The 16,220-nt window shown below is 58.7% G+C and overlaps 1 protein-coding gene across 1 annotated transcript in view; it reads left to right on the top strand.

Annotated features, from left to right (window-relative positions):
* The first annotated feature begins 5,848 nt into the window (after positions 1–5,848).
* Positions 5,849–16,220, top strand: part of SLC4A1 (solute carrier family 4 member 1 (Diego blood group)) — a 16,476-nt gene continuing 6,104 nt past the window's right edge. Inside the window, exons 1-13 of the mRNA XM_046676482.1 lie at positions 5,849–5,898; positions 9,530–9,612; positions 9,725–9,863; positions 10,871–10,932; positions 11,820–12,000; positions 12,102–12,237; positions 12,688–12,811; positions 13,256–13,340; positions 13,485–13,669; positions 14,150–14,360; positions 14,601–14,813; positions 14,988–15,136; positions 15,246–15,440. Coding sequence (XP_046532438.1) covers positions 9,598–9,612; positions 9,725–9,863; positions 10,871–10,932; positions 11,820–12,000; positions 12,102–12,237; positions 12,688–12,811; positions 13,256–13,340; positions 13,485–13,669; positions 14,150–14,360; positions 14,601–14,813; positions 14,988–15,136; positions 15,246–15,440 — 1,695 coding nt within the window. The 5' untranslated portion in view covers positions 5,849–5,898; positions 9,530–9,597. The remainder of the gene's footprint in view (positions 5,899–9,529; positions 9,613–9,724; positions 9,864–10,870; positions 10,933–11,819; positions 12,001–12,101; positions 12,238–12,687; positions 12,812–13,255; positions 13,341–13,484; positions 13,670–14,149; positions 14,361–14,600; positions 14,814–14,987; positions 15,137–15,245; positions 15,441–16,220) is intronic.

The following is a 16,220-nucleotide window of genomic DNA, read 5'->3' as shown; positions in this document are numbered from 1 at the left end:
GCTCAGTAAAAATTCAGAGCCTGCCTTGTGTGGGTCACTGCGCTGGGCTCTGGAGACACGGTGGTGGACGACCCAGCAAAGGACTTGCCCTCGTGGAGTTCATGTTCTAGTGGAGAGAGATAATAACAAACAAATAAACAGGAATCTATCAGCTGGTAAGACAGAGAAGAGAATTTAGCAGGTGATATGATTCTGGCTGAGATGACTGGGGGGCCGCTCATTTCCAGTCTCCTCTTCTTCCTGTGGAACCGAACTCTGGACACATGACTTCCCAGAATAAAGACTACATTTCCCAGACTCCCTTGAAGCTAAGTGTAGCCACATGACTAAGTCCTGACTAATGGGATGTAAGCAGAAGCAACCTCCGGGAAAAGTCCTTAAAGGGAGGGGACACGTCTTTCTTTATCCCTTCCTCCCTCCTGCTGGCTGGAATGCAGAGGTGATGGCAGAAGCTCAAGCAGCCATATTGGACCTTGAAGAGAAAGCCACCTGCTGAGGATGCCACAAGATACAAGATACCTGGGTGGGGTCCCTGACGCTGTGGAGTACCATACCAGCCTGGGACCGCCTACATCCAGACTTTTACATCAAAAAGAAATAAATTTCTGTCTTGGTTAAGCCACTAAGATTTTGAGTTTTCTCTCACACACTGCCCACCCTGATTTTCCTTGACCCAGTGATAGAGTGGCTGGGGCTTATCTCTAAATGGGTGGTCAAGAGGGCTTTTTGCAGGCATAACATTTGATCTGAGACCTGAATCATGAAAAGGAGCCAGCCAGGGGGAGATCCGGGAGGAGCCTCCAGGCAGGGTGGGGAGAGAGAGGCAGGATGGCGCTGGAGCCCTGGTGGAACAGAAAAGCAGGTGAGCAGAGGGCAGGAGTAGCCCAGGGTGGGGAGTGGGTGTTACCCACATGTGGGAAAGTCATTTAGGGTTTCACACAGGAGAGTGATATCTTCTGACTTATGTTTCTAAAAGGTCACCCTGAGTCCTGGGTGGCACCTGCAATTGTAGGGCCCCGAGTGGAGCTAGGAGGCCAAGCGGGAGGCCCCTGGGGTGATAGAGGAGCCAGATGGTGGGGCTAGGGAGGGACAGTGGAGGTGGAGAGCAGAGGCTGGAAAGGTGGAGGTAGAGCCGATAGGAGATTAAATAAGACTGTCACTGTGTGTCATTCAGTTGCCTTTCTCAAATATTAGTTGTCTCATCGTGCTTTCAGCAGTGGGGTGGGTGATCGATCTTTGCAAGGATTCCATTCAAAGTCAACAAACACATATGAGCCATCAACTAGGGCGGGCTCCGGGCCAGGTTTGAGGGACTGGGCGATGGTCCCTGTCCTCGGGGTTCACGGTCTGTCGGGGAGAAAGACAGGGCCGTGGACTCTCTAGCAGAGCACAGGGGATGACACAGGTGGGCTTGGGCTGAGCCGTCTCCATCTGCCAGGGGCAGGGGCATGGCGGGAGGGAGGCTTCACAGAGTCAGGGATGCAAAAGCTGAGCCCTGAAGGTCGAAGCTTCAGTCTAGTAGGTAGGAAAAGGAAGGGTGTCTCAAGACAGGGAACAGCATGTGTAAAGACCCAGAAGCCCAGACAACACAGAACCTTCTGAGAAGGGCAAGTGTCAAAATTCTGAGAGCTCACAGCCCTGCCTGGAGGCTGCTGGGCAGAACCTATCTCCCAGGACACCCCCTCACTGGGCTCTCTGGAGAGCCAGGCTGACTTCATAGTGCTCCAAAGCTGCCCTTTGACCCCCACACATCCTTCAAGGCCCTGCTGGAACCCCTCTTTCCCTCTTCCCTGACCACCCAGCTCTCAAGGGATCCTGTTGAACTCCCAGTTTGTATCTCTGGAAGGAGGCTCAGAGAGTTATGTTTACACAGATCTGACCTGGCTGCCTCTGGATGGGCAGAAACCTCCTTGCTCTCAGGATGCCCCCAGGCACAGCCGGGGTACAGGGTTCCAGGGGAGGAGAGTTGGACTGGCTCCTCCCTGAGCGCCTTTCCGGTCCTGGCCCCATCCTCCTGCTCCCCTATTCTCCAACCCCCAAACCCCCTCACCTCTGCCAGAATGATGACCAGTCCATTCCCAATGTGTGGGATTACTGCCCCCTTCCATTAAACCCCAGGCCGCTCTGCATCCCCACCTCGGCCGTACCTCACACCTGCGGTCCCTGCACCTGGGAGGCCTTGCTCCCTCTTCTCCCGATGAACTTTTCTAAGACTCAGCTCAGAGGGCTCCCTGAAGACGTCTTCTTCACTTCCCAAATGGCGCATCCCTCCAGCCCCCCGCTCACTGTTTGCACCCCTCGTCATCACACTCTGGTTATTATGTGCAGCCACTTGTTCTCCTCACTGGATGTGAACTCCTTGAGGATGCGTGCTATGTGGCCCTGGCCACCTGATACACAGGTGACATTCCGTCCCCATGGCTCCTTCTCCCCATTCACAACTCAGTCCCTTACCGGCATCCAGAGCAGATTCTGTTGTCAAATTCCTTCCCATGTGTCATCCATTTGGTCTTCCCAACAGCCTGGAGAGGAAAATCAAGACCAGAGGGAAGATGTGGCCAGCTCAAGGCCACATATCCCAGTGGCAGATCCTCCTGCCCCAGCAGTGCCTAAACCCATGTCCCAGCCATGGAGCACTTCCCTTTAGCGCAAAATCCCAGTAGTCTGAGTCCCCAGACGACGAGGGCCAAGAAGTCACATCTTCACCAGGGAATACCCATGGGTCCCTCCAGGTCACCTGGCCGGACCCTGTCCCCTCTGCCAGCCCCCTGGCTCCCCTTAGTGGGTCTCGTTCGCTGCCACTGCAGACCATGGCCCGCTTTGCCCTGACCGTGGCCCTAGACCCTCCCTTCAGGTCCCACAGGGGAACTGTCCAGCAGAGCTTTGTTGGGGATTTGGGAAGAGCAGCTGAGACTCACCCACTGGGTACCGGAGAGCAGGAGTGAAGTTACGCGACGGGTCTGCCCTCAGTGGTTGCAGGCTCACAGGCTCCACCTAACACCTCTTTGCCAAGCCCCATTGCAAAGGACAGCTCACCTGATCACCATGAGACCCCCTCTCCGACCTGGAGTCTCAGCCTCTGCTCCCTCAGACCAGGAGAGAGCAAGCAGACCCCCGCTCCAAGGCCCCCTGCCAACTCCTGGCTCCCACCGAGCGCAGACTGCACCTCAGGATGACTGGAAATGAGAAAGGCTTGTCCCCTCAGGAGAACTCCATGCCCTGCCCACAGGGTCTCCCTCTGGGACAACCCATCCTGACCCGTGGTCTGGGCTGTCTGCTCTGGAATAATATCTACAGAGGTGCAGCCAAATCCCTGTTGGGGGCACTTCTGCAGGCCCAGCCTGGGGCTCCACCCTCGGCTCACTTCATGCTGCCAACGTCTGGCCTGGGCTCCCAACCTTCTGTGAGCACAAACTTGGACAAGGATACCCACGGACCTTGGGGAGGGGAACCTGGTAGGCTCCTCCCTTAGTGCTCTAGGGAATGGAGGGGGAGGGGTGGCAAGAGGGACTCCAAGGGAAGAGGATGATGGGGTACAGGGTGTGTGGCCCTGGAGGCCAATCGGGCCAATCCTCTGAAGGCATCCTGGGGCTCTGGACAATACCCCAAATGCCAGGCTTTCTGACCATCTCGTCCAGCCCAGGGGCAGGGCTAAAGGGAGGCAAGCCTCTCTCTTGTCCTGTTTCTCCAACGCTCAGGCACATGGGGCCTTCAGACAGACTGAACTGACCCAAGTCCAAACTGGAGTAAAACGAGTGAAAGGAGCCATTGCTTCTTCCCGGAAAATAAATAAGCAAAACATGATGTTGGCCAGATTTGGGAAAGCATCCACATTCAGTCAGGGCAACAAGAATGACCTAGAACACGTGGTGTGAGCAGAAAGGACCAGATGCCAGTCTACTCTGATGCTTGGGTGTCTAGTGGGCTGCCAGGGGGTAGTACCTGCAGAACAGCCAAACAGCTGGGCAGATTCTCCTCCTAAGCCACATGTTCCCGTTTGTCTTCCCCCGCCGACACCCAGGCAGCTGCTTGTCCCTTCTGGGCCTGGGAGAGGCGCTCCATTGCTGCCTTGCACTCAGCTGCCTCTGGCCCCGGTGGCAGGCAGAGGGGCAAGGTGTCTGGGCCCTCTGGGCTGTGGCGAGAAGGCAGGGCCTTCACCTGGCACTCTCTGCCATGGGCCACAGGCAGCAGCCCTGCCGGGCCAGGGCTTGAGACAGACCCACCAGCAGGGAGAGTGCGCACCAACGTGGCAGGAGGAGGCATCCCCCAGTCCGCTTTGGCCAGGGCCCGGCTGTGCCCCACTGGTGTGAAGGCTGAGGGGGGCGGGAGGGAGCACAGGGCTTAGCATCAGGTGGGCCAGTCGCCCACCTCTCTGCCTGTAGCTTCCTCACCTGTCGGAGGGAAACAACAGTAAAAAACAGCACCTTTCTCAGAGGGGCTTGGAGAGCTCACAGAGAACATGGGCGAAGAGCTGAGCACAGTGCCCTGTGTTAGTTTCCTCCTCTGCAAAATGGGGAGGCTGGAGGATTAAGTGAGACCACCGGTGAAGCCCTCAGCACAGAGCCTGGAACAGAGGTCCTCCATACAGGAGGATCCAGGCTCCAGGTGGGAGTCACTGTCCGTTTCTCTCTCTGACCAGGCTCTGCACAGTGCGGGCTTGTGGTTGAGACCCAGGAGGTGGTTGTGGAATCGTTGGATATGCCCATCTCTCTGTCCTTGTCTCTGAGTTTCTATTGTTTGAGTCTGAAGCAGGGAATCCCCAGGCTGGCAGCCACCGAACTGGCCACTCTCACTTTATAGGTGAGGACACTGAAGCCCAGAGAGGGGCAGGCACTTGCCCAGGTCCCACAGCAGGCAGTGTCAGAGCTGGGCTAGGACAGTTCCTTTCTCCATGCCCAGAACAGGATCCACAAAACCTCCTTTCTGTCTGCTTTAAAACCTCTCCTCATTCTTGCCATCTGAACTCATCTTTCATTCTCTGCCTCTTTAGCAGCCAGAGCCCGAGAATATGTGACTGGCCCAGCACCTCCAGGAGCAGAGGCTGCCCCGCTCAGGGGTGTGGGGAGAGGCATGGCGGGGGCCGAGAATGCGGGCTGCTCTGGCCCAGGGGCCTGGGCCGGGCTCCTGACAGAGGAGCCAGTGTGCCCAGACATTGGGGCTTTGTGAGCTTGGAGCTCCATGTGGGGACGGTTGTTTTTGTTGACCTGACATTGTTTCAGGTTGACTGAGTGGCAGCATCCTAGCGCCCAGGGGCCAGCTCTTTGGAGCCAGCAAGGGTCTGGAGGAGAGGGTGGCTTGCCCCCTAATCTAGGGCAAAAAGGGAGGAGGCTGCCTGGACCTGTGAGCACTGAGCAAGCCTGCAGAAGAGCAAGTCCTGAGAGAGGACACCAAGAGAGGAGAGAGGAGAAGGCACCCATGCATCTCTGGGCCAGAGCAGAGGGGCCTGGCCAGGGTGAAGATGGACAGAGGCAGGACGGGGGCATCCAGAGGCTGGGCCAGACCTGCCGGGAAGCTGGGAGCTCCGAGAACCCAGCCACCAAACCTTAGTCCGTGAAGGAAGACCCAAGAGAATCCTAGGGGCCAGGAGGGCCGCGAGAGGCCCTGAGGACTGGCCAGCTGGGGTAGGGTGGGCCAGACTCACAGCTGTCCAGATGCGCGTGAAAGATAACTCTGTTTACTGGGCACCCAGCGGGAGCAGGGCAGGGGGGTGGGAAGGGGCTCCCAGGGCCCATGGGGCGGGCAGATTAGGAGGCGGGGGCATGAGTCAGGGGTTTGCAAGCTGCCCCCGGGGTGTGGGAGCGAGGACCTGGTGCTGTTAGAGCTGTGCGAGCTCAGCTGGTCGCAGAGGGCACCGGCGGCTGCAGGAGGCTGCCCAGGGAACCCGAGGCTGGTGAACAGGTGAGTAGGGCCAGGAGGGGCTGGAGGTGGTCCTGTAGCACCTGTGCTAGGGTTCCTGCAGGTGCCCAGTCTGAATCTGTGCCCAAGCAGGCACGGATGCCCAACTTCCAAGGGGGATGCTGGTGGGTGGCGGGAGAACATTACCATGTGTGTTGTTACCCCTAAGGGCACAGGCCCATTGGCACCTGCAGCTGGGGAGAGCTGGGCAGCTGTGTTAGAAAAAAGAGGCGTGCATGTGGCTGCAGAGGTGCGCGTGGCTGGTGTATGAGTGTGTGTGCGTCGGGGACAAATCTGATCCCCCTCCTGGTGTGGGGTCCTTGTCAGGCTGCCATTTACCAGCCCCTCGGATCCCACAGACTCAGGTCTCACCCTCCCAGCCCCCTCCTTCCTCCATGTATGGGGATCTCCAGGCCACCCTATTTTCCTCCTAGGAGGAAAGTTGTCAGCTGACACTGGTTGCCACTTGGGACACGTCCAGGGAGTCTACCAGGGAGACCTGGCACTGTCCCCAACCTTGGGAGTGTTTGGAGGGAAAGGGGGCGTCCCCTACCACCCGAGGATCTCAAAGCACTTAGACGAACTCCATAGGAATTGAAGGAAAATCAGAGGGGGATGCAGACAGCAAGTCCGACCTTGATCCCCAGCAGCAGGGATGATGACAGCAAGCATTTCCATAGAGCTCGAGGTGTGCCAGGTGCTATTCTAAGGGCTTTACATGTATGAGCTTACTCAGTACCACAACACGTCTAGTCTATGAGGTGGGTGTCCTGATTATTACCCCATTTTACAGATGAGAAAACTGAGGCACAGAGGGGTTGAGTCACTTGCCTGAGGTCACACAGGTCACACAGTTAGTAAGTGGCGGGCCTTGGATTTGAACCCAGGCAGTCTGACTGCAGAGTCCATGCTCTTAATCACTAACACTAAACTGGCTCAGAGCTGTTCTCTGGGAGGCCACTCAGCGTGCTGGTTAGAGAAGTAGCCAGCGTCAGGCAGGCCAGGGTTTAACCCGGCCTCTGATCCCCTCCCTACAAGGGGACCAAAGCAGGTAAACCACTCCCAACTTCAGCTTTCTCATCTGTAAAACAGAGCTAATGTCGATACCCACTTCACAGAGTGGTTTGGGGCTCATGAGAGAGAAGGCAGGAGAACCCTGTGCGCTGTGGGGATGATTTCACGTAGGTGGTGCTATGCCACCAGGGAGCCCTCCCCATCATCTGATCACCCCCAGCCTCTTCCAGCTGTGCCCCACCTCCTGGGCTCCAGATGCCCCGCTCACCCTTATCTGGCCCTGCCCTGGCTGGCTGGCTGGCCAGGTGTTTGGTGTGCTTCCAGGCGCAGGGCAGCGATCAAGGACCTGGCTCTTATCAGTGCCAGGCAGAGCAAGGCCTGCAGCTGGGGCGGGCTGGGCCTGGGTGGCAGCAATCTGGGTCATGGGTGCACCCTCTAAGGCCCCAGCTGAGCTCAAGATGCCTCCGTTCTCCCCTCCTCTCTCACTGATGTCCCAGAACCCCGGTGGGAAGGCCCTCCTTTTGTACAGACGGGGGGACTGAGGCCTAGAGAGAGCTTGGGAGCTGCCCAAGGTCATTTGGCCAATCAGTGGCAGAGAGGCAGCCTGGATCTCTGGATGCTCTGGCTCTGGAGGGCCCCTGTGACCACCTCACCTTTCAGATGGGAACTAAGGCCACAGTCCCAGCCTATGGGTGGGACATTCAGCATCTCAGTCTTGACACCCTTGAAGCTGCTAGGGATCTGAGGCCTGGGGGGGATAAGGCCAAAGAAGGAAGAGAGAGAATAAAGATGGGAGAAGAGGAAGGCAGGGGAACGTGGGGAGAAGGGACAGGGAAGGACAGAAAGGGAGAGTAAAAATGTGTGTGACCAGAGCCTCAGGGCCAAGTCCGCTGCGAGAGAGACAGCTGCATCCTCAGGCTCTGGGACCCTGCCATGGCCATCACCTGCCCCACCACCACCCTGACGGGGGGACCCTTGCCGTTCTGTTTGGTGCGATTCGATGCTGCCCCTCCCCCATCCTTAATGGACCATCCACTCCTCAGAAAGAAAGTTCTTTCTGTCTGCGCTCCCCGCTCTATTCCCTCACACAACACCCAGGCCTGTCCTGCACTGTCCTACCTCCCACCTTCACAGGCCATTCCTCACCCGTGGGCCATCCTTCCCCACCTGCCAGCCCTTCGAAATCTGCTGTGTTTCTAGGCCCATCGCCAGTGTCCCCTCCTCCAGAGATGTCCCACCCCCAACCCCACCAACTCATCCTCCTCTTCCTCCTGCCATCCAGCTCCTGGCACCCAGCACATTCCGCTCACTGCTTGTGTTTGTCTGGCGGACATGTTATCTCCTGAACGTTCAGCGTGTCCCATGTTCCTGGCTCGTCTCCCCAGTCAGTGCTGGGAGCTTCTCGAGAGTAGGGACCTGTCCTGTTCCTCTCAGGCCCCAGTGCACGGCACCATGTGGGCACACAGCGGGCAGGTTTGTCAACCTGACCCAAATCCCTGCCACCACAATGCCCTGTGGTGCAGGGGGTGAGAGGAGGAAGAGAAGTCCCTCCACCCCCAGTCTGGGGTCACCCTAGGGGCCCTCTGCGTTCACATTCCTAGGGTAGGCATACCTTTCTCTCCGCTAGGGACATAACTGAGAAAACTTAGGGGCAGGGCCCAGCGGTCTCCTGGTTGGGTCCTCATCATCCGGACTCCCCAGTCCCAGAGCCCCAGGCCTGCAAGGGGGAGCCATTCTTACATTCAGTCAACACACATTTAATGGGCATCTGCTATGTGCCAACCATTCTGCTAGGAGTGGGGGCTCAGTGCGGATTGAGACATGCAGGGTCTTGGCACTCATATGGCTCCTTCTAGAGGTATCATCAGACAATACACACACAAATGAATCAAGAAACCAGAAAATGACAGATTAGTGAAGGTTAGGGTAGTCAGGGAAGGAATCTGAAGAGGTGACAGATGAGCTGAGATGTGAGAAGAGCTGAGGTGTGGGGGCAGGGCTGTCCAGGACATATACAGCTGTATGTGCAAAGGCCCTGGGACGGGAAAAGGCTTGGTACGGAGGCCAATGGGATAGGTGAGGAGAGAGCAGGAGAGGGAGTTCGAGATGAGGTGAGGGTGGAAAGGAGGGCCACAGCGCCCAGGACCAGTGAGCCACTCCCAAGGATGCTGCAGCCCCATGCCCAGCAGGAAGCAGCCGTTTCTGAGAGAAGAGGGTGTGTTGTAGAGACACTCAGGGGGGCTAAGCTCCCTAGAGAGGACAGGCCCTGCCTCTGGAGTTGGCCGAGCCCTGGGGATGGGCAGGAAGAGCAGCCAGGTGAGGACTGGTGGATGGAGGAAGGAGTTGGATTTGAAGGACCCCCCATCCTCCCAAACCCCCTGAGCCTGATGCCAGCCGAGCTCCCCCCTCTCTGCACTGCCCCCTCTCTCCCGGCCCCTGTGCACCTGCCCTCACACCTAAAATCCAGCTCCTCCCCTCGAGCCCCGCCACACTTTCTTCCTCTGACCCCGCCATCTCCCAACACCTGCTATCGCCCTTCACTCAAAAGCAGCCACCTGGGGGAGGACCAGGAGACCCCAGGGTGCCCTGTGCCTCCTCAGCCTGTGCCCCTCCCCTGCAGGGACCCGCAGTGCGGGTTATGCTGAGGGTTCGGATCACCAGGGACAAAGGGACAATCAGAACAGCGCCATGGAGAATTCCCAGGTGAGTCTGTGGGGCTCCTACCTGGGGCTCTGGGAACCTAGCCCTGAGCTCATACCTCCGTGGGGGCTTGAGGAGCCCCTCACAGCCCAGCCCTGATGGCCACTTCCCACAGGAGAATCCTGAAGAGATAGAAGTGATTGTGGAGGAGGATTATGAAGGCCCAAGTATCATTACATCCCCGCCGGAGGTGATTATGGAGGAGGATTATGAAGGCCCAGGTGTCTCTATGTCTCAGCCGGAGGAGCCAGTAGGTGAGCCCCATCTCTCTTTCTCTCTGCTGGGATGAGCTGCTGAGCCCCAGAGAGGGACAGTTGGGGAACCTGTCCTCCCCCTGCTCTGCACTCCCCCCGGCCCAGCCCCAAGGCCAATTCTCCCACAATCCTGGCTGATTGAAGGATAAACAGAGTTTTGTTTGAAATGATCACAGGAGGTGACCGGGGCGTGAGGGCAGGACCAGTCACCCAGCGCCATGCCCCTTAGATTTGCAAGAGGGCAGCCAGGCCTGTCTGGGACAAGGACATGAGCCACACGTTACCTGTGTCCATCCAATGCCGGCTTCTAGGCCAGGCACTGGGCCTGTTCTGGGAACATCGTTCTGTTTGGGGGTCCAGAGGTCCTGAGCAATGGCAGGCTGTGGGGACCCCCAGGGCAGAGAGACATCAGGAAACCCTCCTGGGCTTGGCCAAGGTCTCAGCTGGGGAGCCCCAGGTGGGGACCTGTTTACTGTCAACAGGACTTAAGTGTTGGCAATTTGTATTGAAGATAAGAGGCCCCTCTGGGAAGTGAGGGCTGGGGCACAGTATAAGGGCAGACCCCACGAGGCTCCCAGAGCTCCACTTGGAGGCCGTGAGAAGCCACTGGGCTGGTGCGGCTGCTGCAGCAGGTGGGAATAAGGAAGGACTCGGTCCCAGAAGGTGGCAGGAGAGGGAGGGGACCCGGGGAGAATCCTGAGAACTGCCATTCAGGACTCTCCAGTCACCTTGGAGATGACCCTCCCTGTCATCACTGAGGATGAGACCCCAGGCTCCTCCACTGTGCTCAGATGCGGAGTGACAGAGCGAGGCTGGGCCAAGAACAGGCGTGGGGAGCCACAGCCCATGGAGCAGCAAGAGCGGGTGGTAGCACCAGGGTCCCAGCCAGGCGCAGGGGGAGGAGTAAGGGTCAGCCGGGGCTGGTCTCTGAGGCTCATGGTAGGGGGTGCAGGAAGCCCTGGGGGGGGTTGTCTGAGTGCAACACTAACGGGCCTCCGGGGTTTCAGCTCACCCCACCGAGCGGACAGCTGCAGACCACCACACCATCACGCACCCAGGCACCGGTGAGGTGAGGTCCCCCAGCTGCCCCCAATTCTCTGTCCTGCGCTGCCCTTGGGACCCGCCATTCTACCAGGGGAAGGGAGTAGCAGAGGGAGAGGCAAAGCTTTGGGGTGGAGGACCCCACAAACAGACAAAGAAGTGGGCACCCTGGGAAATAGGTAGACAAAAAGAGGACAGCCCCCTGAGAGAGAGTCCTGGGCCCCCTTCCACTGATGGGGAGCTCCTTGGGCAGAGATAAACTGCCTGCGGGAGGTCTGAGCCCCCAGGCCCTCTGGCCCTGGCTGGGCTGTCAGGTGCTCCCTGGGGAAGCACAGAATCAAATACGTGCTCCCCTCTGCCCAGGCTTGCCAGGCCCGCATGTCCCTGCTGGGGCGCCAGACTGTCGAGCTGGTTGGGAAATTGGGTCTGCCCTCAGGTAGGCCCCTGGGAACAGCCACCCGGCCCCAAGGAAACCCAAGGGCATGCTGAGCCACATGCCCACCCAACAATCTCAGAGGCAGGAGACCGACCTCTGACTGCAAAGCCTTCCCTCTCCTTTCCCTCCCAAGGGGCCGCTCTAGCACCCCTTTTGGTCTGGAGCTTCTCCAGATGCCTCTGAAATGGGCTGAGGGGCCTGGTCAGGAAGTTGAGGAATAGAGCCAGAGGTGTGGGCCGTACAGATGGGACCCTCGAGCATCTCCCCACACTTCCCACCTCACTCAACACTCATGTCGGGGGCTGCAGCTCCCGACCGTCCCCTCTGAGCTAGGGGTCTGCCCCCGAGTGCTCCAGGACCCTAGGCCTCCTACAAACATGTCGCAGAGCCTGCCGAGTGCCCACCATGCCCTGGGCTCCCAGTCTCCCCACGGCCCTGCCCTGGGCCTGATGGACTAATTCAGGCCTGTGGGGCCGCAGGTCTACGTGGAGCTGCAGGAACTGGTGATGGATGGGAAGAACCGGGAGCTGCAGTGGATGGAGGCAGCGCGCTGGGTGCGACTGGAGGAGAACCTGGGGGAGGACGGGGCCTGGGGCCGCCCTCACCTGTCTTACCTCAACTTCTGGAGCCTCCTGGACCTGCAGAGAGCCTTTGCCAAGGGTGAGCCCCGCTGGGCCCCTCTGCAACCCCTGCACGTGAGGCTTGGTGGGGAGGAGGTGGGTCCCGGTCCAGCCATGTAGTCACTCCCTCACTGTTTGCAGGTTCTGTCCTCCTGGACCTGTCAGAGACCTCCCTGGCCGGGGTGGCCGAGAACCTGCTGGACCGCTTTATCTATGATGGGCTGATTCGGCCTCAGTATCAAGAAGAACTGCTCCGGGTCCTGTTGCTCAAACACAGGTGCCGCTGCCTGCTGGGACCCAGACTCCACACCCAAAGGGCCCACATCCCCAGCCCACCTGCCCCAAGCTCTCCCTGGGGGTCCAGATGGCCCCTCCCCCACCAGGCCAAGGCCCACTTTTCTTCCACGATGGCTCCTACCTGTGACACCTCTTAAGCAGTGGCCACGCCTTCATGCTCAGATTTGGGGGCCGCTCATCCTGAGGAGGACAGGCTCTCAAGGCCCTTCCCTCCACCCATTCTTCTGGCTCCATCTCGTCTTTCCAGACAGAGGCCACCCGCTTACATCCACAACATCCTTCAGAGGAGGCTGGTTCTCCCTCTGCCCCAGGGTTTCTCTCATCTGGTCACTAGGAAGGCCCACTTGATCCGTCCTACCACCAGTCTCCACTCTGCTGATAGCCCAGCCTGAACCGCCCCCTCAGTCCGTGTCCTCTGTGTGTCCTGCAGCCATGCCAGAGACCTAAAGGAGCTAGACGGTGTGAAGCCCACGGTCCTGACACCTTCTGGGGGCACTTTACAGCCTCTGCTTCCCGAACACCCTTCGCTGGAGACACAGCTCTTCTGTGCACAGGTGAGGCTGTACCAGGGGTGTGTGGGGAGAGCTGGAAAGCCCCCAAACTGAACGTGGTTAGAAACGAGAGTGGGTCAGGGCCGGCCCCGTGGCCAAGTGGTTAAGTTTGCGCTCTCCGCTTCGGTGGCCCAGGGTTTCACTGGTTTGAATCCTGGGCGCGCACACGGCACCGCTCATTAGGCCATGCTGAGGTGGCGTCCCACATACCACAACTAGAAGGACCCACAACTAAAATATACAACTGCGTACTGGGGGGATTTGGGGAGAAAAAGCAGAAAAAAAAAAAAGAAGATTGGCGACAGTTGTTAGCTCAGGTGCCAATCTTTAAAATAAAGAAAAGAAAGAAAAAGAAATGAGAGTGGGTAGAGGAGAGGGGGCTGGCCGCTCAGGTCTCCTGGGTCTAGAGTGGCTGGAGGACTCCCCTCAACACCCTCCTTCCAACAGGGAGAGGGGGACACAGAAGAGAGCTCGCCATCTGGAATTCTAGAAAAGATATCCCCGGATTCAGAGGCCGCCCTGGTGTTAGTGGGTAAGCGGCTGGTATCTGCACCCTTACCCCTCCACACTCGCTGCTTCTGCCTCCTGTCCTGGCCCTGCCTGCTCCTCCCTAAGCCTGGACCTCGGCAGCCCCCTGGGCCTGGCCTGACCACCTCACCGACCCCTTCCCCCACAGGCCGCATCTCCTTCCTGGAGAAGCCGGTGCTGGGCTTTGTGCGGCTGCGGGAAGCTGTGGAGCTGGAGGCCACCGTGGAGCCCTCCGTGCCTGTGCGCTTCCTCCTTGTGTTGCTGGGACCCGAGGCGCCCCACTCCGACTACACTCAGCTCGGTCGGGCTGCTGCCACCCTCATGTCGGAGAGAGTGAGGAGGGGCCGGCGAGGGCTGGGGGCGCCTGGGGGGCAGGTGGCAGCTGAGGCCCTGCTCCTGGCCTGGGTTTCTTTAGCTTCGCTCGTTGGCCCATTCAGTCTAACCTAGCTGCTTCTATCCTGTCTGGCCAGGGGTCGGCTGGCCTAGCCCTGCCTGATCTGGCCTGGTCTAGTCTGGCCCACTCTGACCTGGATCTTCCTGCCTACGTTCTGGCCTGGTCCGGCTCTAGTTCCATCTTGTCTGCCATAAGCCACTGGGTTTGCTATATTCTTTCTCCTTCCCCCACTCAGGGCCCTGTCTGCCCCCTCAAAGCCCTTTTGTAGTGGGAGGTAGGAGTGAAGGGGGCAGGAAACTCAGTTCTTAGCAAGAAGAGCTGGACAAGAGGGTTCTGGTCCCCGGAGGCCCTGGCTGTGGACTCCTGGGCCCTTTCATCCCGCAGGTCCAGGCAGCCCTGACCTTCTCTCTGGCCCCCAGGTGTTCCTCAATGAGGCAAACACGGCCCAGAGCAAGGAGGAGCTGGTGCGCTCCCTCGAGGGCTTCCTGGACTGCAGCCTGGTGCTGCCTCCCTTGGATGCCCCCTCAGAGCAGGCGCTGCTGAGTCTGGTGCCTGTGCAGAGGGAGCTGCTGCGGAGACGCTACCTGCCCAGTCCTGCGAAGCCGGACCCCAGCTTCTACAAGAGCCTAGGTACCCGTCCTGCCCAGCCCAAGGCTCGCTGAGTCCCCACACACCCTCGGACACCCAAGCACAGCCCTGTGAGCCCCTGCCTCCCCTCTTCCCATCAGATACCCCAGCGTCCCCCTCCCTTTCCTCATGCCTCCCAGCCTTCTTGGCCACCCCGTTCCCATCAGATGATACCCCCAATTCCCCTCTCCCCACACCTCTCCCTGCCACCCCCTGTGACCATGGTCCTGTCCTTCACTACAGATTTGGGTAGGGGTCCAGGGGTCCCTAGTGGCCCAGAGGACCCTCTGCAGCGGACAGGCTATCTCTTCGGGGGCCTGGTGCATGACATCAAGCGCCGCTACCCCCACTACTTGAGTGACATCACAGACGCGCTCAGCCCCTCCGTCCTGGCTGTCGTCTTCTTCATCTACTTTGCCGCCCTGTCACCTGCTATCACCTTTGGCGGCCTCCTGGGTCAGTGCCTCTGCATGCCCCCTAACTCTGACCTCTGACCTTCTGGCTTCTTCTTCTGCCCTGCCTTCTGACCCGATCTGACACTCTGGACCCTGCATCAGCTGCCCGTGAAACGCTCTATCAGCTCCTGGAAATGATCTCCTGACCTTGACTCCACTGTACCTCTACCCGCAGGAGAAAAGACATACAACCAGATAGGAGTGTCAGAGCTGCTCTTGTCCACTGCACTGCAGGGCATCATCTTCTGCCTGCTGGGGGCTCAGCCCCTGCTTGTGATTGGCTTCTCAGGACCCCTGCTCGTATTTGAGGAAGCCTTCTTCTCGGTAGCGCTGATCTGGCCCCGTGACCTTTAACCCATCCCCGGCCCCACTGCCTGGTGCATGGCGCCTGGGCCCATTTGTCTGACCTCAGCTCCCTCTGACCGCCCTCCAGTTCTGCAACAGGCAAGGCCTGGAGTACATCGTGGGCCGTGTGTGGATCGGCTTCTGGCTCATCCTGCTGGTGGTGCTCGTGGTGGCCTTTGAGGGCAGTGTCCTGGTCCGCTTCATCTCCCGCTACACCCAGGAGATCTTCTCCTTCCTCATCTCCCTCATCTTCATCTATGAGACCTTCAGCAAGCTGGTCAAGGTAGGGGCCCACAGGAGTATGAACAGGCACGTGTGTGTGCGTGTGGGAGCCTGTGCATAAACTATGTGACTGTGTGTGTCATTGCACGTGTCTGTATGGCATTTGTGTAGCCATGTCCTCACAGTATGTGACTGTGACCACATGCATGTTGACACTTTACTGCCCGTGGGCCAGCATTCTTGCCGTGACTATGCACGAGGGGACACCTCTGTGTGCACATGCCCGTGTTTACGACCACAGACGGAGTGACTAATGGGCGAGAGGGCGTGTGGGACTGCACATGGGAAACTGCACGCATGGCAGGGGCAGCGGGACTTCTCGAGGCTCTGAAGTCCGCCACTCTCTCTCTTGCGCTTGCCCTTTTAAAACTGCAGGGCCTATGGACAGAGTGCCCTGCCTCCTCAGCTCTGTCCCCTCAAACCATGCCTGCCTCTGTATCTGCATTTTATTTGGAGGAAAGGTGGACGCTGTAGGCCTGTCCCTGATTTGGTTGGTCAGTGGATCTATTTCCAAGTCTTTGAAGCCCTTTTTAGGAAGCTCCTTGGCATGTTTCCTGCCCTCCAGCCTTCTCATGTCTCCCAGGCCCTGGGTGCTCACATGCACACACACACATATATTGATTGCCTCCTTGGCCTGCCCCACCCAAGCCTAGCCTGGTCCTACTCCTGAAAACCAAGCTGTAAAATCCTATTGCCCTCTATTACCATGTCAGTTGAGGAAGAAGATAGGTGGGTGGATGGATGGATGGATAGATGATGGATGAATGGATGGATGGATGGA

This window comes from Equus quagga, chromosome 11, assembly GCF_021613505.1.
Source record: "Equus quagga isolate Etosha38 chromosome 11, UCLA_HA_Equagga_1.0, whole genome shotgun sequence".
NCBI lineage: Eukaryota > Metazoa > Chordata > Mammalia > Perissodactyla > Equidae > Equus > Equus quagga.
The sequence above is the reverse complement of the archived record's forward strand: the minus strand, read 5'-3'. Positions and strand labels throughout refer to the sequence as shown.